At 35.3% G+C, this 21,377-nt stretch overlaps 1 protein-coding gene across 1 annotated transcript in view; it reads left to right on the top strand.

The window, feature by feature from the left end:
- Nucleotides 1-6,542, top strand: part of PRDM5 (PR/SET domain 5) — a 62,898-nt gene extending 56,356 nt beyond the window's left edge. The window contains exon 15 of the mRNA XM_029284616.1: nt 6,429-6,542. Within this exon, the coding sequence (XP_029140449.1) occupies nt 6,429-6,542 (114 nt within the window). The remainder of the gene's footprint in view (nt 1-6,428) is intronic.
- The last annotated feature ends 14,835 nt before the right edge of the window (nt 6,543-21,377 follow it).

Raw genomic sequence — 21,377 nt, forward strand, 5'->3', positions numbered from 1 at the left:
ATAAATCCTTTCAAGAGTTGTCATCCTTTCAAATCTACTATTTCAAGTTTGAATATTATCGCTTAGAAATGTCTGGCTTTAACGCATTCTGCTTATGCTATATATCTTTGTTGTGCTAGCCATGAATCCCCGTTAATGGGAGATTCATTTTTCCTTGAAACAACTTGTGCCAACAATAATGACTGGAAAACATCTGCTGATTTCAGTTACAAGAACTGCTATAATAACTAATATTATCCAGATTAAATATGGGCCTTTTTCTGTCATGGTAACAGTCTTCAAAACTGATTTCTGTAAAAACTACTACTGCTATACTCTTTTAAAATGAGAAAATTTAAATAAAACAAACCATCAAGAAGTATCAACTTAGGCCATGAAATTCATATCAATATGCAAACTGTAAATGAGTAACAATTTGGCCTGGTATCCTAGACAACATACTACATATGTATTCACATATTCATACAGCCATTCACAGGTGCATATACTCTCCTTTCTCCCATACCATGCAATATACCTTTTTTGGCTTTAGTTACAACATATACTATTTTCTACTATGTATAGTGCCAATAATACCAGGATGTTTTATGGTGGATAGTGCTTGTTAGCATCATTTGCCATGGGTTACATTTCTACATCGAATTTGGATCTTGGCTGAAAATTGGAGCAGCTTAAAAAAGGAATTATGGCCACATCCCCCAGGAAACTCTTTTTTTGCACTATCCAAGTTAAAACACAGAATGTAATTGAGCTTCTGATGATATGATGCTTCTCCAATACTGAGTCAAGAAGCACACAGTGATTTATCACATAGCCATTGCCAAAGTTATGTAGAGCATGACTTTTGTTTTCTAATGAACCAACTGTTGCTTTGCCTGCTGGACAGAAGAAATCAACATGATCAGACCACCCACTGCCACCAGACAAATGATATTAGATTAAATTTGTCCTCTAGAATGTATTAGTTTAATAGCTAAATAGTAATCCATGGACAAGAAAGAGAACATTTTACAATATCTTCTGACTGAAAGGTAGATTATAATGACTGCTTTTAGAAATGCTTTGGGTTTGTCAGATATATATTTAGAAGTCTAATTTTACAGATTAAAAGTTCAGTCTTTTTTCCCATCTACTAAAGTAATCGTTAGACTTTCCAGTCTTCCAGCTAAAAGTAAAACAGTCTCTTACTAGGATTTTTTCTGGATCTTTTATTGCCACACCCTTAAGACATGGTTATTCCAGCTTGCGGGACTGGCCTAGGGGAATATTTTTAGTGGGGGTTTTAACATAATTTTAAATCACTTAGACCAATTATGAATATTTGTTTTTTAATTATGTTTTAATCTGTAGTTTTGATATTTTGTATTTTTATCTGGTTGTTAGCCGCCCTGAGTCCGCAAGGAGAAGGGCGGGATATAAATATAAACAATAAATAAATAAAAATAAATAAAATATTTTGATCATTTTTATAGCTCATTTTTTAACTGACAATGGGAAAAATAGTGACCTCATAATATAATCTTCATATTGTAAAGAAAGTCATATGTGATATACATAATGACATCTTTCCATGTGATGGTAAATAGAAATAGAATGCAGCCCTTACAGCAAATCATATATATGACAGCAAGAAAAAACAACCAACTGAAACAGCAACATCGCATATGCAAACACCAGAAAAGCAGCGAGATGACTGCGCATGGCAGAACATACACTCCACATGGGCGGGGCGCGAGGAGAGGAGCAGGGTGCCTAAATTCAAACAGCTGTCAACGAGCGTGACAGAAACAACAGAGCAATTAACCACGGGGGGGAGCCGAATAGACCGGTAACACGCTCGTTAGCCAAATGCTTGGCGTTACAGAGACTATAAGAACATGATTCTCAATCCTGGCTAGAACTCTGACGATGTCAGCAGACGCTGACAAAAGCTACATTTTTAAATAAAATCTTCAATCTCGGTGATCTGGATTTTAGTTTTTGAATATGAATATGAATATACCTGAGAATATACCGCAATCCTAATTTGAAATTCTAGGATTAAACATGGGATATTTTTTTGCAATTATGTTGTATAATAATAATAATAATAATAATAATAATAATAATAATAATAATAATAATAATAATAATAATAATAATAATAATAATAATAATAATAATAATAATAATAATAAAGTTGGAAGGGACCTTGGAGGTCATCTAGTCCAACCCCCTGCTCAGGCAGGTAACCCTATACCGTTTCGGACAAATGGCTGTCCAGTTTCTTCTTAAAAACTTCCAGTGTTGGAGCATTCACCGCTTCTGGAGGCAGGTTGTTCCACTGGTTAATTGTTTTAACTGTCAGGAAGTTTCTCCTTAGTTCTAGGTTGCTTCTCTCTTTGGTTAGTTTCCACCCGTTGCTTCTTGTCCTGCCTTCAGGCGCTTTGGAAAATAGCTTGACTCCCTCTTCTTTGTGGCAGCCCCTGAGATATTGGAACACTGCTATCATGTCCCCCCTCATCCTTCTCTTCGTTAAATTAGACATACCCAATTCCAGCAACCGTTCCTTATATGTTTTATCCACAAATTGGCAAGTGGTACGAGGTCATAGTAACTGTATGCTGGGCATTAGAGTAATTGTTTCAGTGCTAAGAGTATTCTGCTGGAGTTTCATAGCTGAAAGTTCCTAGCGTTAGCACCTTAGTGTTGTTTGCAGATACTAGCCTGTTTCAAACCAATATTACATAAGCTGACTGGCTATGCAAAGCACTTTACCATTACCACTTGGTACTTGACTACTTCTCTGCCTTTTGCTTTCAACCCAACAGCATCCATGTTCTATGAGGATGAGCAGTGAAGATCTAGCTCAGAGAGAAAACCTACAAATGCATTAGTAGGAGCAGTGGGGTATGATCCTATCATGTTCTGATTCTAGAGCTTAATTCTTCAAAGTCAGTTCTGCCTACTGCTTTATCCAGCTTTCCCTCTTCCTTCAGGAACAGTTCATTTGTTATAAGCATGTCAACTTTATTTTCCCCATACAGGACAGTTTTGATGTGGGATACTTACAAGTAAACCCATGAAGATTAAAATTTGTAATGATTCCTTGAAATGATTATACACTATGCAAAATAGAAATTAACTTTCTCATAGTAAGCACAGGTTTGGTTTTTCTTAAACTATTCCACAGAAGAAAAACAAAAGCAGGGACATAAAAAATAAGCAGTGCTACTTCTATGATTAGTAGGAGATTCTGTCAGGAAAATGAACATTCATAATATGAAAATGTTGTTATATGTTCCCTGCTATTGTACATATACACCAAAGATACATATAAGCTGTAGGAGCACTTTGGGAATCAACTAAAGTCATTTTGTTGGGAAAGATACTGAAGGAATCAAAATAAATATGAAAAGATAAAGTAATACAAGGGAGGAAATGATTTAATTATCAACAGTCACTTGGAAAATTAAGGAAAAATATTTCACAGGCATTGAAGGCTCCTGGGCTTGTAAATGACAACTTGTTTATGGTATATCTATAAAATTAAAGAAGTAGCAGTCTTCCAAAGTAAAATAATAACTACATTTATGAAATAAAAATAGACATAAAAATAGGCTGGGTTATGGGTAGTTGTCCTTGTCAATATATTTATCAAATTTATACACTGTCTATCTCAGCTTAGTGACTCTGGGAGGTATGCAAATAAAAAAATATGGCAATGTAAAAAAAAATTCAAAACAGAGTTAAAAACAGAAGTAGAACCTAAAATTAGAGGGGAGAAATTTAAAGATTAAAAACTTAAAGAGGCACAGGAAGTCTTCTTAAGTCACCAACCCCTCTTAGGGTTGCATATCACTCTTAGACCCCATGTTTTGATGCTCTTTGGGAGCAAGATGTTCCATAGGGCATGGGGGATCGTGGAGAAGGCTTTCTTCTTAGTGCTTAGACAGCTGAATTATCTTCACTGCTTGACCAAATGGAACAGGTCAATGTCATTGGAACAGGATGGTTCCTCCAGTAACCTAGTCTCATGCCATGAAGGGCTGTAAACATCTTGAATTGGTTTATAATGCACATTTTGATTTTATATTTTATTTGCAAAAATTTTCCCATTATTATTTTATTTGCACAATAGAAGGTTATTCCAATGAAATGGTTTCTGCACAATAGGTTATATAATGAAATGGTTTCTGTTTCTCACAAAGGGACAATAATTGGTTCAAGGTAACAGAATTTAGTTTGCATATTTAAACACAGTGCTAGGTATGACCACAAGAAACTAAGATTTATGTTATGTATTGTTATTGTTATTGACCGTTAATGTGTTTAGGTTTAAATGTGTCTCCAACTGTTTTGGAGGGAAACTGAAGTTCATATTTGAGCGGGTAAACCAGTTTTAAATCTGATTGGTTTCCGCCTAGTGGCGGCATGTATAAATTTATGTCAGTCTGTCGGTTGAGTTCAGTTCTGTTATTCTTGCAATAAAGCATGTTGCATTAGATCGGTCTGGTCCATGCCTTCAAGAACTCACTATTTAACAATTTATTTGTTTTTTATCCCATCTTTATTATTGATACAAATACCTGAAGGTGGCAAACAATACATTTTCCCCCTCCTATTTTCCCTACAACAACCACCCTGTGAAGTGGGTTGGGCTGAGAGAGAGTGATAGGCCCAAAATCACCCAGCTAGCTTTTGTGACTGAGGCAGGACTTGACCTTACAGTCTCCTGCTTTTTAGCCTGGAGCCTTAATCACTAGACACAGCTGGCTACCTAAGATGAATCTTTGTCATTTTTGTGAGACTAATTGGTTTATTCACAGATCAGTAACTACCAATAACAAAACAAGGAATAGTTAAGAAAATGGACAATCTGGACTCTAGATCAGTTGGAGGTTTTTGATCAAACATTTTTAAGAACATCATGACTGGGACCTAATGCTCTATTGAAACACAAGGTAGAAATTGAGAGCTACTAAGATCAATAAATAATAATAAATAAATAATTGTGTGCAGCAGCACAGAAATTTTACACTAAGTGTTTAATGTTGGAGTATTTCTTTTTGCTTCCACAAGTTACCAGTGGGTCAATACCACACATAGCGTCAAGCCCTGACAAGTTAATTATTGTAAACATAGGATCAGTGACGTCAATGACTGGCAAAAACCAGTGAAATATAAGTGCTTTCTTTCCATTGTCCCAGGCTACATGAATGTTTAATAGAAGTGAAGTCATTATTTTATTCAAGGACTTTCTCCTACAAATGTTATTTCTTTATTAATCACTTATGACATATAAAAACCTGGTAAATCATTATTGAGAATAAACCGAACACCATGTTTGAATGACAGCCCAAGATCCCTAAATTAAATATTTGTAATGATCAATAATTACATAGCTGTGATTTCCTATACAATATTTATATTTATCAATATTTCCGATATGGAACCATTTTGATTTATTTTCAACTTTCCACTGAACATTACATGTACATAATAAAATGGATTTTCAGAGGGCTTACAAAATGTGGTTTTCATAAAGTACAATACAAAACAAATTAAGGGTGTGTTGTGAATTCCTTTTTTCATATGCTGAGACCTATACTTCTGTAAAAATTACAGGGGGCTGACATGGAATATTTTTTTCAATTCATAGTTATACACAAAAGAACTCACTGATGTGAATATTTAAAAGGCAGGTTTCCTGATTAAGAGCCCTATTGTGTTCCTTAAAATAAAATAAATATTTTAAATGCACAAAAGGGGATAAACATTTCACAGGAAAACTGACCATGCAAAAGAGTTCCACTTGCAAGACTCGTTGGAGATCACGAGGTATAATTTTGATGCTCTGTGTATCCATAGCCTTTTTATAGTGTACTTGATAAATTTAAAACCAGCATTAGACATCTTGGAGTGATTTTTCTCCATGATATTTCAATTATTATTTGCATAAGGATATCTGCAATCTGAAAGATTTTCCACAATGCCTTTTCACTGTGCAAGCACTGGTATTTGCCTTTTAAATATGTATTTGGGGAAGGTATTGTATTTGTGATTCTTAGTCTTATGGCTAAGAAGATTAAAAATGGCTTTGATCAAAATGTAATATGTTGTAAATCAGGCTTCCAAAGATGTCATGTTATTTAGTTGTTTGTAGCAGGGGTTATGAAAAACAGACACAGATCCTTCCTCTCAAAACACTGCTTCTAAAAGGCTGGGAAAAATAATACCTCTATGTTAAAGCAGAAGGTGCCAGCCCACAATTTTCCCACCCACTTTTAGTTCATCTTTCAAGAATTATTTTAACTAGCTTTGTTCTGACATACGTCTCTTGGAGCTGAGATATAAAGATACATGATCCTGTGTGGAATTCTGCTCTGTTAACAGCTTGTGTTCTGCATTGGCTCACCTCCACTCCATCTCTTCTTCCTGTGTTACAGGAAAAGCCTTATCAGTGTTCTGAGTGCAACAAGGCTTTCAGTCAGAAACGTGGCCTGGATGAACACATGAGGACACACACAGGAGAGAAGCCATTCCAATGTGATGTGGGTTAAGTTTCCTTTTGATCTACTTATGTTTAATTTACAAATGAATCCCAAAGAGATTTCCCTTTAAATTGGGATGCTAAACTACTGACTTCTTAGTTGTAAAGCATTAGGATTTTCTTCTGCTAAATATTTCACTGCATGCAACTGCAGCATTTGATATTGTTCCATAAACGTTCATGATTTGCAGTCCTTTTAAGATCAACTAATTCAGCGTTAAGAGGTTAATTATGTTAGCTCAAGGTTTGTTTGTTTTTTGTTATGCTATGGACAATCTGCTACATATATTTATTTTATGGCAATATTGTTTGCACCACAGTAAATGGAATTTGGATATTTTAGATTATTTGAAACAGATCTGACTTTGTATTGAACACAAGTTGCATTATAAGAGTTGAGTGAATCTGAAAAGATAATTATTATTTTGCAATATGTATGAAATATACAGTAGTATTCTTGTGTTTGTCCATTCAGAACATTTATTGGTTCTTGTTGGCCTTGTTCCCAGGTAAGTGTGTACAAGGCTGTACTTGTATAACTTAACTGAAAGAACTTGAACAGCTATATCTACTCTTATCAGCTGATTTTTCAGAGATTTTGAAATATTTTAAAACGAATAAAAACTTTCATTCTCAAATAAAGATTCATATTATCTATCTGTCTGTCTGTCTGTCTGTCTATCATCTATCTATCTATCTATCTATCTATCTATCTATCTATCTATCTGTCTATATCTATCATGTATTATCTTTGAGCATTTTTAATTGATAATCTTTTGTAGCAAAAAATAACAGTATTCTTTGATGTTTTACAGATATTCTGATGGCCCACTTTATGAGGGTAATTGCTAGGTAATAGTAGATAGATAGATAGATAGATAGATAGATAGATAGATAGATAGACAGACAGACAGACAGACAGACAGACAGACAGACAGACAGACAGACAGATTTAGTTCTTAGTCTTATTTAAAGAACAAAATGAGTACAAGCCAGTCCCACCTTAATTATAGCACCAATACAGTATATATGTTTGCATTTATAAAAATAAATCAGTTTCCAACATTTTCTTATGAATGCTATACATATAAAGGGGAAGACTTTCTTTCTACATCCTGTTCATTTCTTACTTTCTAAGGAAACCATTTTTCCTTTGTCATAAAGCACAATTTATATTATGAGGGAGTCCTCAGGAATTAGAGGTACATAAAGATACATACATTTTATACTATTAATTTGGCTCATTACATTGTCTGCTTTTTTATATTAGAAAAGAGCTGAAAAACTGGGTCTCAAGTCTGCCAAAATCTTGCATACAAGTTAAAATCACTACAAAGCACTATGGCTCACATGCTTTTACTAATATTATTATTCATTATAAATAATGTTCCATGGAACACTCTACCAAAGAAAATAACCTCTGTTCCCAAAATATCTTTAAGGGAAGGTAAGGGAAGGTAAGCATCTTAAAGAAACTTCAGGGGGGTATTGGCCTCAGTTGGGTTCTTCAAGAATACTAGCTTTAACCTAAAGAGACTAATCCCATAGAGCAGTGGTGGCGAACCTATGGCACGGGTGCCAGAGGCGGCACTCAGAGCCCTCTCTGTGGGCACACGCACTGTTGCCCCAACCCCGCCTTCCCCTGTGGCCCCCTCCTCACCAGCAGCCCCCCAGAGGAGAGTCACCCCCGGGCGTGGCCCACACGGAGCAGCGCGACCAAGGACATGGCAGACGGGCAGCAGGGACAAGACTCCGCCCTCGCACCCCGTCGCAGATGATGCTGCGGGGTGCGGGTAGAGGGCTTGGCTGCCATGGTGCTGCAAGGCCACTTGGGCGATCTGCGGCAGGTCGTGGAAGCGGTAGGTGGCCCTGTGGGTGGGCGGGGCAGGGGGCAGAGCGAGTAGGGGCGTGGCGTTTTTTGGCACTCGGTGTCTAAAAGGTTCGCCATCGCTGCCATAGAGAGTTAAATTAACCTCATTCAGAAAATGGCTGACTGTGGGGTTTACAAACCTTTATCCAAATAAGAGGCAACTGCAGAGTCTCTTGCTTTTGTTAAAACAATGAAACAGTGTTACGATGCAAGTTCTACTACTTTTACATTATATCTGCATGGGACATCACAATGTACATGGGAAGTTGTGGAATTTACATTGCTCCAACTCTGGTCTAGGGAACCAAAATGAAGTAATCACTTATTTTTTTCTAATCCAATGATTACCTCATTGCTAAACAGTCTTTCAGTGACAAAAACAATATACATATACATATACACCACCTGACAAGAGTACATAGATATAAAACTGACTTTAATATTGTTAGAATGAGGTGGAAGAGTTCAGTCAAAACAACAAAGACATGGCTAAAGGCTGTGTCAACCCTGCAACATAGACCAAATCAGGAAACTAGCTTCACAGGAAGATAAGAACTATATTTTATTAAGAGGCTATAGTGGCAGAATCTTGCAAGCTTATCCATGGTTTCTCCTCCACCCTCTTATATCACATGGAGTCGGGGGAAGACAGTCCTTTTCTCATACTTTTTCACTTTGACTTCAATACATATTCAGTATCTGTTTTTTCCTACTGGCTACAGGATGTCTTCTTTGAGATCTTCGCTGACCTCTCTGAATAGCTCCGTACAGATTGACTGTGGAACAGATCACAGACTGTTCATGTTCAGATTTCAAATTAACCTCAAGCCAAAATAGAAAGCAACCCATTTTTTTTGCAATATGATCTTAAGGATATATGGACTAATTTCAAGGACAATATCAGGAATCATTTTCTGAGGAGTCCTTGGTGTTCTCAGAGTTTGATGGTTTTCTTGCAGACATTTCATTACCAAACCAGATAACATGATCAGTGCTAGAAGGGGGTAGGGTTTACTCTTATTTTTATATACCAATGGCTTGCCCTGTCAGTATGAATGGGAATGTTCTTGGTGGCTCATTGATTAGGGTTTTTTTGTTGTTAGCTTTTTGTCTTTGTTGGTAGTTGCTTGATTGGGATATTGTTTGCTTCTTGATTATTGGTCTAGTGTTAATCTCTGCTTACTTGGGTGTTGTTGGTGAGGAGATGTTTTGGCCTTTTCAACCATTCGATTGTCTTTTTTCCATGGTATGTAGATGTTGTTTACTTCTATGTGTCTGTTGATGGCTGTTTTATCTGAATGCCAGGCCTCAAGGAATTCTTTGGTGTTTTTGGAGTTGGCTTAATCTAGGATGCTCACAGTTTCCAGTTGAAACTATGGTGGATTTTGTCCATGTGTTAAAAAATTAAGGAGTTAATTAATTAAGAGAGCACCAAAGACCTTACAGTTCAACACTGAGCTACAAATATTCTCTTCTATCAGTATCACTTTCTGATTCAGTCCTGAGTCTCATTGATAGGTATATATGCCTTTGTTTTAAATATGTTGTGAGCCGCCCTGAGTCCCGTTGGGAGAAGGGCGGGATATAAATTAAATTAAATAAATAAATAAAAAATAAATAAAGGAACAAAAAGAACTGTGAAATGAAATCAAAATTGTTTAGGATGAATATGAAAAAAGACTACTAAACAGCAAAGGAAAGAAGAAAACAAACTGGATGCCAGCTCAAACTGGAAAATATAAAGAAGAAAAGAAATGACAAATATCTCAAGAATGAATATAAGAAAGAATTTCAGAGAGCTGTTAGAGGAGCAAGAGGTAGTATCATTAAAACTGTTGGCCTATGGTGCATCGTTTCACCCAACGTAAGGTTACAAACATGAGAGTTTTAGGAGTACAGAGATTTTACAGTCTCTTCATGCTGCCTTTTTGTTTTGTTTTAACCTTGGCAAAGTTTATTTATTTGCAAGCTTTTGAAATGTTACAATCATAGTATATTAAGAAGAATTTATCACTCACTAAGGAATAGGCATTAAGTGTGCATCTGCAAGGAGTTTATTCTTTGTGTTTTGAAAAGATAATGCATTATTGTTAAACTGTTATCACTGTGTGATTGAAAGTCATTAAAGACTGCTTATTAGTAGCAGAATTTGACATAACCATCTGCTGGAATGGCATTCTTAAATGATTTCCAGTAAAATAAATGAGGCATCTGTGATGTTCATACATACATACATATGCAAATATGATTGTGTAATATTTACTGAACTTTGTATATTTATTTGTAGGAGTTATAGCTTCATGATTTTAATAAAAGGGAAATTTAAGAGTTTCCATTTATGTATGGAAATCAGTATGGTCTAATCGTTCACATGGTACATTCGACTATATTGAAAATATCAACATTGGGAAGATGACACATTCCTAATATTAGACAGATTAATATACACCCAGTTTCTGAACCTATATATGGCTGAAGGTGATATATATTGGTCTGTATTTGTTTATATAATAGTCATCCATCACTGAATTATTATTTTTTTAGCATTAGATCCTCCCATGCCATGTAGAATATCGGGCAGCAAGGGATCTCCAACAATTTTGGTTTTGAGTGGGTACTTCAGCTTCTTCACATGTGATGTTTAGAGTCTTTAAGTCTTCCATGATTTTACTTCGCCATATATTTCAAGGGCAACCTTGTGGTCCTTTGGCATTTGGGAAGTCCATTCATTGCCATCTTGGGAATTTGACTGTTCTCCATGCAGAGATTATGATGTGTGAGTTGGACTCTTCTACATGTGACAATTTATGTACCGTAATTTACAAGAGACATTCTTTTGGGGCACTTTTTTGTTAGTAATATGGTCGAAATAGTGAAATTTAGGATTTGGCGAAGGCATCTTTGTTGGAAGATGTCAAGTCTCTTGTTAATATTGCTGATGCCTTCCACGTTTCGCTGGCATAAATAGCTGTCGGGATCACTATAGAGGCAAGCAAATGGGAATTTAAGATTCAGTGATATAGATGATGAGGATCAGATTTTATTCAGGGCCAGCAATCTGTTCCTGTAAAAATTATAAGCACTACAGCAGAGTTTCTCAACTTTTTGGCTTTGCGGACTGGCAGGGGATGGTTCTGCATGTGTGCATGTGCGCACAGCTCCATTTGCATGAGCAGCAGGCACGCGCGCACACCACTCAGACAAATGGATCTCGTGCACACTTCTGCTGCCCAGTTCCGAAAGGCTCAAGGCCCGGTAGTGGGCCGTGGCCTATGGGTTGGGGACCCCTGTGCTACAGAATCATCAATTTTTAAAAAAAGAATCATCAAGAAGAATCTCATTAAATTAAAGAACACAATAATTGCTTTTGAGGTTTGGCTAATGAAATCAGATCTGTATTTGTATTTATGTTTCAGATATAGAACAGGAAATTACATTATGCAAAATTGCTCATTGTGTATTGCAGAACTACCTTAATGTTCATACATTTATGTTTATACAGGTAGTCCTTTATTTACAGCCACAATTGGGCCCATAATTATGGTTGTAAGTCCTTGTGGTCCTTAAGCAAGGCATCCACATGATTGCCTTACTTAATGACCACAGTCCTGGCTCTATTTGTTGTGATTGTTAAATGAACATGTACGTCATTAAGCTGAGCATAGGATGCTTCAGAGCTTGAGGGAGGTCCTGGGAAGCCTGGTGCAGGCTCAGGCAACATCTCTGAGGTATCCCTTGCATAACTTGTTCTCGCTGGTTCCCACATTTTGGAGTCTCCTCCCCACACTATCAGGCCTTGCTCTACTTGCCTCTTTTGAAGATTGCCTTTTCAAAAGAACACCCACCCAATGCAACATACAGCCTTCCTGCAGAAGCCACCTCAAGCCATCCCAGAAGTGGGCACCATTCTCACAATCTCCTAAAAAAGAGATTCTGAGAGATTATGAAAATGATATCCACCTCCACAATGGTCCAAGGTGGCCTCTATAAAAGGCCATGCATCATATTGGTTTCTTTTCTTTTGGAAAGGCGATTTCTGAAAATTGCCTTAGCTAATGCACCATGTAGCCTTTTTATACAGAAGTTGTTTCTTTCCTTCCTGGAAGTGGGCACAATTTTGTATAGGAAGGCTGTGCAGCACCTTGGCTGATTCTCTTTCAGAAAAACAATCTTTGGAAGAGGTAAGTGAAGAAAGGCATGACAGGGCAGAGAGGAGGCCCAAGGGTATGTGTCTTCGCTGGGTTGATGAAGGACCAAGTCCTGTGGACCCAGCCAGGCAGGAATCAGGCCCTAGGGACTGATAGGCAAGGGGGGACAGTTACAGTGTCTCTGGTCAATCATAAGGACAGGCTGATTGCCAAGCATTTGAATTGTGATCATGTAACTGTGGGGATACAGCAACAACTGTAACTTCAGATGCAGATCATAACTTCTTTCATTCAGCACCATCATAATTTTGAATAGTCATTGAATGAATAGTCGTTATGTTGAGGAATACCTGTGTGCTAGAAACAAATGTATCTCTTTTACATCTTTAGGGGAACAATTTTCTAGAATCTATATCTTGGCATCCAGTGTTAGGTACAAGTTTTTAATTGTTTTTAATCAAGTTCTTAATTTTAGGTTCAGTCAATATGTTTAATAGTACTTCTACCTCACTACTTCTGTACCATGTGAAAATCTTTTTAATCTCAAAAGATAGTAGGATAAAGTATGGAATTAAATATTAAATCATAGAATCACTGTGATTAACTGAACTAATTATTTTCATGCTTGAAAGTTTCCCAGATCAGTTCTTGATCATGAATGGGGGCTTCCTCATCCAGAATGATCACAAATGGCACACAAGATGGATTTGTGTGAAGGTCCTTCAGCATGGCTGCTGCCTGCTCATTTAAGCAGAAACTGAGAGTCCAAGAAGACCCCCTAAGAAGTGCTCTCCCATCCAGAACTAAAAAATAGAAAATCCTATACCAGGAGCCCCCCCCCCCGCATCCATAGGTTAAACCAAAGCTTGTTTTTTTCATCCAGCCTCTGAAAGCCTTCAGACAGAAGGACAAGATCTTGATGGCACCCCCAAAATCAAGTGATGTTTATAGTCTATATTTTCATGTCAGAAAAAGATTTCCTTCCTTCTTTAGCAATGGGAGAAGTCATCTATCTTCACTTCCTTGCATGAAATTTTTGGTTAATATAAATGAACATGAATTACTAGCTGTAAGATTTTAGTGAAACAGGTTTCCTTTTTCAGAGATTTATAAAATCAAATGAACTTGGAGTATGTTTGTAATTATAGACTCTTTGTTTTTCGGTGTTGTTATTTGTTGTGTTCCAGTTTTTTTCCCATTTTTTGATTGGTGAATTGTTCATTTTTATTTTATGTGTATTTATTTGGTAATGGACTGCCTTGTATAACGTAATAAATTAAATCAAATGTATATGTAAAAGTTGCAGTTTACATCAGTCTAGCTAGCAATCCTTAGATGATTATGGGAAAGAAAACAATTTAAAATGTTTCAATTTCAGTAATGACATAAAAGATGGTCATTTGATTATTCAACATTGTTCATAATGTTAGGTACTGGTAGACCTATATATGAGTTGTTTAAAAAGGTCTTTAGCAATTAATGACTTTGTTTTGATTTTTGCTCCTTTTTTTTTACCCCTCCATTTTAGGTTTGCGATTTGTCATTCAGCCTCAAGAAAATGCTAATCCGGCACAAGCTGACTCACAATCCGAATCGGCCCATGGCTGAATGCCAGCTATGCCACAAAAAGTTTACAAGAAATGACTACCTCAAAGTACACATGGAAAATGTCCATGGGGAAACTGACAGCTAATTTTGGCTTAAACAAGACAGTGTGTAGTGTTTTCATTGGATGCTTCTAACTCCAGAGTTCAGTCAGATCAGTAAATACACTATATAGACTGTATATTTAAAAAAAGTGCTCATGTAGACACTTCTTTTCTTCGATTTTCTATGCAAAGTAAAAGTACTATATGTTCAGTTGAGGTGGGAATGAAAATAATTCATGTTATGGTGAATCAAAACATTTTAATTGGGAAGATTATTACTAAAATATGTAATAATTCTATTATAATTAATATTTTTTCTCTATTTCGATATAGTAAAACTTTAATTCAGTCATACTGTAGGCACACGACTTAGGGTAAGGTCAGTTACTTTCAATATTTACCATTTAGCTACATTTCTCAATAGAATGTATTTTTTAGCTATACATGCAGGGAAGGAATGGTATAGCTTTGATTCTTATTTTGAGAAAAGCAACGCTTATTTCCCATTATCTCATCCATTCCACATTCATTCTGTAGAATAAGCAACAGGCTTTTATTGAAAGCACAGGATTTTCAGCATGATATGGTTTTGAAAGAAGACAACTTAAGGTTAGGACAGATCTGGTCAAATGCATACCCGTTAGAAAATTTGTTAGCACTGCTCTGTTTGGGCATCTGCTTTCCTTGAAGGGGAAGGCTGTGATGGACAAAAGTCAAATCTATGTTTACAGATGCCCCATTTGAAACCTCTGCAAGCCCTTCTCTTTTGGGCCACTTAGTACCCATACCAAACATTAAAATCACACGATGATCATGATCAACAGACTGAGATGCAGTATCTCCAGGGTATCTCTCGGCTGCTACAAAATGTTCCTGTTTGTTTGTTCATGCTTTAGTCTGCTTCAGTGAACAGGGGCATAGATATCAGTTCTTTGTCCTGATTCTGGTATAAATTCACTGGAAAATCCTAAGCTAGCTTTTCTCAATTTGGCACTCTCAAATTTGTTGGATTAAAGTAGGGAATGTTGTTAACTATGAATTCTGGGAATTGTAGCATAATACATCAGAAAATTCAGATTAAGAATGATTTGTCTAAACATTTCTCCATTACAACTATTCCTGTTCAGCAAAGTTTTTTTAAATGGCCTGGATTGATTGACTCTGCAGACATTTCAGAAATATAAAACTGGAGCTGTGAAGCACTTAAATTTGATTTGAATTTTTTTACTCTGGGCATTGGGTGCAAATGTACTAACTGTATAAAATTCTTAAGAGCAGACAAATATATTTCAGGAAAAGGACAGATATACAATCCTGGAAAAAGATGCAGCTGGTTTAATAGTTGAAGACAACATTTGTGCCACCAAACACTGTGAAGCAGTTTTTTGGTACTGATGCTGAAGCACTGCATAGTTCTGATAGAGGATATATTGTATTCTGTGTTTGCATCTGATAGGTTGGTTTCACAATGCAAGAAATTCTTAATAAAATTGTGACTAGGATTAATTGACTTTTATTCAACTAGTCAGCATGATTTTTCAAGCAACACTTGCTATTATATGTTAATGAACTCGGAATTTATATAAAAATTAGAATATATTTCAAACAGCACTCTCTTATCATAGCATTCCAAGGGAGATTTACAATCTTCACTGTTCAAATGTGACTGGAATTACAATATTGGTTGTTATTGGACAAGGCAAAACAAAAGCAGTCCTAAGAAAGATCTGTGTTAACATACAGCATTAGTGCTAATACAATATTTGTAAATGTTAAATGAAAACTTAATCTCAGAATATTATCCAACATTTGATTAAACCAAGGAATATATAATTATATTGCTAGGATTTTTTTTAGCCTAAATGAATTTGTGCAATTTTGAATAAGACTTGTGAAATAAATTTCTCATACCTGTAAAAAAACCCCTACTATTATGAAGACTAAAAGTGAGTTAAAAATAATCTGTTAACATTATTACCTCTTAACATTAGTTCCTCTTAATTAGCAGAGTAATTTCTTGAATTCTCATGTGTGGATAAGAATGTAGAGTTTGCATGAAAAGACGATTCATGATTGAAAATAAAAGATACCAACCTATATTCTCTAAAGAAAACAAATCTGTTTTTATACAACATAACCCATGTACTTTCTTTCATACCTATATTTAATGTCTTAACAGTACTAGTGCTTGGCTATAGCAAATCTACTGTATCCATACAGATACAGAAAAAAATCTGTATTAACGTCCACATTTAATTTGATGCAGGATAAATATTTCCACTATGCTTGTTCTGAAACACTTAGCTCTCTCTGACTCTAAATAATTATTTCAGAATGGAGCTGATACTCCAAGGTTTCTCTTGCAACATAGATATTAACTCATTTCTAAAAGGCTTACTTCAAAACCTAACCTGAAATACCCCAGAGCAGTGAAATATGGCAATTTGCCCACAAATTCTGATGCATATCTTCTAATACCTATAAACTTTTCCAGAACCAGACTCTAATCAAAACTAAACAATTCTCCATTTAATTTCCATAATAATATAACCAATAGATGCATTGGTTGTAGCATTCAGTCTTGTTTTGCTGTTATTGTTGTAATTGGTATTTGCTTTACATAAATGGGCATTGATGTGTTATCTAGCCTGTTTTGGGAAAATATTTGATTTGGAAAATGAACTGGAATTTGGTTTTTTGGAGGGAGAAAGAAAGGAAAATGGGGCAGTTTTAAGATAAGTAATTTACATAGACTTGTTTGTATATATTTATATAATGCATATATTCTAAATTTCTCAGAGTTTTCAAGAGTTTTAAGATTATCTTAATTATGAGGAGAACCCAAGACAATAAGGTATAAGATGTGAACTAAAGTATGTTGTATTCGTGAAAAAGTGTGACAAAACTGTCTGTACTGCTTTTTCTGCTTGGTTCTGTCATCTCTTCTTAATACCAACTGTGTGTCCTAAAGATTTAATGTTATTAGCTGATATTTTTTTTGAACCTGTGCAGAACCTTCATACTGAAATCTGTAATTAATAAGTGTGCTTTGCATATGCATATAGATACATATGTATGAACAGTACTAGTTCCTGTACTAGTGGTATTGTCTCCTCATTCCTGATTCCATCATAATCTTGATAAAATGTTATAAGGCATTATTTCAGGACAATCCCTTTCAGTCAAGCCTCTGGCTCTAGAATATATACCTTAATGCTGTTATCCATAATAACTTCTTAGTGAAGTGTACTATTTATTCATTTCAGCGAATTCTTGTAATTATTCATCCAATTATATGAAATGTTTGAGCTTTTTCTGTAAGTGAAGTATACCGATATAAAATGGACCAAAGATATATTAAAGCTACTGTTTATACACAGAAGTAATTTGAGATTCCCTACTTTGAGATATTCAGGAATGAACATTTAACTGGTAATTCCTTTTACCAGCACACATGGGATTACTACTTTGAAAAACGGATAGCAACTGACTTCATTGAATAATTCATTTGAATTTAGCAGATATCACCTGTCACTATGTCAGTAATAAGTCAATTACTTGGCTCTGTGTCTTTGAAATAAACAAAGCCAATTGGACTGTTCAAATTATAGAACAGAAATAAAGGAATTATAGTCTGTAACAGATTTTTTTTTTTAAAAAAAAGCAAAACCCCAAAGAAGACTGGGTGAATTCATGTTGTTTTGAGTGAGCATCAACAAATATTTTAAAACAACCCAGTGAAAAGTAATAGACAATGAAGCCATGCTATTTCCAGAGACAATATGGTATCTTGTTCAGAGAATAAAAAAGAAAACATAAACCAAAACCTCATATTTTTAAGCCCCATCCCCACCTTAACATTTACTTTCCTATTCCAAACTATTAATTTTCTCAATCATATTTAACTTTGTAAAACTCTGGGATGAATTGTTCTTTCCAGCTACAGTTCATGGCTTTGATCCTCAATGAATTACTTGGAACACTCTCAAGGGATTAACCCATTTTGAAGTCAGTGGTGAAATGCTCATGGCATTTTGAAGGCAAATTACAGATAATTCGTAGTACATAAGAGTTTTCTGTTGCCACCTTTGTATCTACTGATGACATACATGTATTTCAGATGAAGTTAAGGGTTTGGCTCAATGTTAAACAGCATAAAGGACTGTGTTTGCCTCTTAAACAGACTTTCTGTGCAAAGTGTTGAGGTAACCTTGTGCAAATACAAAAGCTTGCTTATAAATGTTAACATAATCTGGTTTGGAAATAGTTGTACCATGTTTTCCTGAAAGTAAGACCTAGCTTGATTTTTAAGGGTGGGCCTAATATAAGCACTACTCCCAAAATAAGCCCTACTTTTGAAGGAAGGCATACGCCCCACGCACCCCGCACCCGCTTACCGTTGCAGCCAGGCCTCCCATCAATCGACACCTGCCTCACCTCATCAGCCCACTTCTTCCGTTCAGCATCTTTTCTAGTCAAGTATGTATTTTTGTCCAATATTTCTTTGTTTTAACACATGTCCACCATACATGATAATAAGTACTTGGTTTATGATTACATTTCCAACATTTATCCAATATATTTTTAAACTCAAACCACAAACTTAAGTGAATACATTTTGGATTGATCTCATAATGTCAGAGTCTATCATTATCTAAACTGTTAGGAACTACATATTCCACTAATCATTCTCTGTCTTTTTTAAATAATGCTGGATATTAATAATATTGCACTCAGTCAGATTTGTCTGAGCAGCCAAGGATATTGTGGTGTAAAAAACATTTAATCTGTCTTGCACCAGGAACACTAAGGATTACTGTTAATAATACTAAGTTATTACAGTATATGTTTCAGAATTCACATGCAGAGAAAAGCAAAACTGAAACAAGTCAGTCAAGCGGTACTAAATGATAGTTGACATAAAATGTCACTTTCTCTGTGTCTTGTTAGTTCTGCTTGTTTGACATCTATCTTTCAGGCAGTTAAGGTGATGCTTAACCCTTAGTCACTACTTAGGTTACAAAACAGTAAGATTACAGCCTTTGCATGACATGCATTCTATCATCACCCTCCAGTGACAAAAGAAATTGGGCAGAAAACCCAGCAATCCAAAATGATAGAGTCCAGCCAGATGCTCCCTGTTCTGCCATGAGTTCTTTCTCAATGAGAAAGCATTCTTAAAGTTCCTGATCTCAGTCTGGCAGGAGATTAATTAGTTTAGACCAACAAGCCAGGCTGGAGAAAAGGACTGCAGAATACAAAAGTTAGTGTGGCCCAAATTCTGTTGGGCTTTCACACAGCTGTGAAAATTTGGCTCTTGCCCTGAAGTGATTTACTTCCTTATATTTTATTTCTGGGTTTTCCCCCCAATTGTTTTGCTCCTCAATGGGCAGCTAATATCTGTTTTGAATTTTATTATTTTTTAGTCATAAGGAAGTTTGTGAGGATATTTACATTTACACAGGATTATACTAAAATTTTTGCTCTCTCTAGATTTTCTTCTTTTTTTAAAAAAAAGAAGTTATTAAATTTCTAGCTTTTCTTCTTTTTTTAAAAAAGAGAGAATTTATTACAACTAGGCAATCCCATAAAATATAGACTATACATATAAAAATTCAAATTCTGGATAAGGTACAAATCAATATATTAAGTTAAAGTTATGACTGAATTGTATATAATTGTAAGATATGAAGTTATTCTGGGTATTAAAGTATACTTCTGTAATTTGTTTAACCATTCTTCTGAGGAAGGAATAAAATGGCCTTTCAAGTAAGAAGCATATATAATATTCTTATGATAGTTAACGTACAAAGCAAGTGTGATAAACTTTGAAATACTGAACTGATATATGAATTAGTAAACACTAATAAAAATTGTGGATTGAAATTGTAAGTGAAGTTTTAACCTTGACATTTGTAACCTTGACAGATATCAGCTGAGAAGCCCAGCTGTGTTCTATACTCAGTGACAAAAATCTTTTCTGTATTTTCTGATTGTGAAGCTTTTAACTTTATATACTATTAAGAGAACATGGATGAAGATCAGGAACAGATTCTCTTTATGTTGAAAGCACTTTATGAAACTATTCTCACAGCTACTGATGAAATAAGAAGTTACAGAACAGAACAAGATGTCAGCCCAGATATGCGAACTCAAACTTTGATTACAACTAAAAAATCACTAACACAGAACATAATAGAAAAAGTGGAAACAATTAAATATTATGACAGAAGATTCAACTGATCAACAAATACAGTTAATAGAAAACCCAGAAAAGGGTCTGACACCATGGAAAATGGAAAAGACTTCCTATATAAATCAGAAGAAACCCGAGGATCAAGAAGAAGAACAGACTGAAGAGAAGATAAACAGTTCAAGACAACTATGTCAAGATGGAAAAATAGAGAGACAATTTGTTAGTCCTTAAAAAAAAAAAGTGACTGGATGGCTTTTTCTACTCCAAGCAACATACAGGTGAAACTCGAAAAATTAGAATATTGTGCAAAAGTTCATTTATTTCAGTAATGCAACTTAAAAGGTGACCCTAATATATGAGATAGACTCATTACATGCAAAGCAAGATAGTTCAAGCCGTGATGTGTCATAACTGTGATGATTATGGCTTACAGCTCATGAAAACCCCAAATCCACAATCTCAGAAAATTAGAATATTACATGCAATCAATAAAACAAGGATTGTACATAGAACAATATCGGACCTCTGAAAAGTATAAGCATGNGTAAACATCTTGATCTTTTAATAGTGTTCAATCCTTCTAATCTGGGTTAAGAGAAGTCTTTTTACTCTTATTAGACTCTGCACATATTATCTGTCTTCTCTTTATGATAGTGAAAAAGAAATGTAGGATAAGGCAACTGACTGATTTACATGTAAACAGAGATAAATGGAACAGCAAGCTGCAATAAAGGTAACAATGCTAAATGCATTTGTGTTTGGTCTCACTGAGAAAACTCAAAAAATATCCATGATTGTATTCTGATACTGAGGTTTTTGAGCAAAGATCACAGCAGAAAATATTCCTTCATGTAAACATTTCCACTAATTTGATTTACCACCAAAAAGCCTATTTTAAAATTTTCTGAGAAATGCCTTTAGAAATATAATTACTGACATTAGATACAAATATCTTGTATGAGAAGCCACACTAAATATAAGA

This window comes from Protobothrops mucrosquamatus, unplaced genomic scaffold, assembly GCF_001527695.2.
Source record: "Protobothrops mucrosquamatus isolate PMUCROS unplaced genomic scaffold, P.Mucros_1.0 scaffold766, whole genome shotgun sequence".
NCBI lineage: Eukaryota > Metazoa > Chordata > Lepidosauria > Squamata > Viperidae > Protobothrops > Protobothrops mucrosquamatus.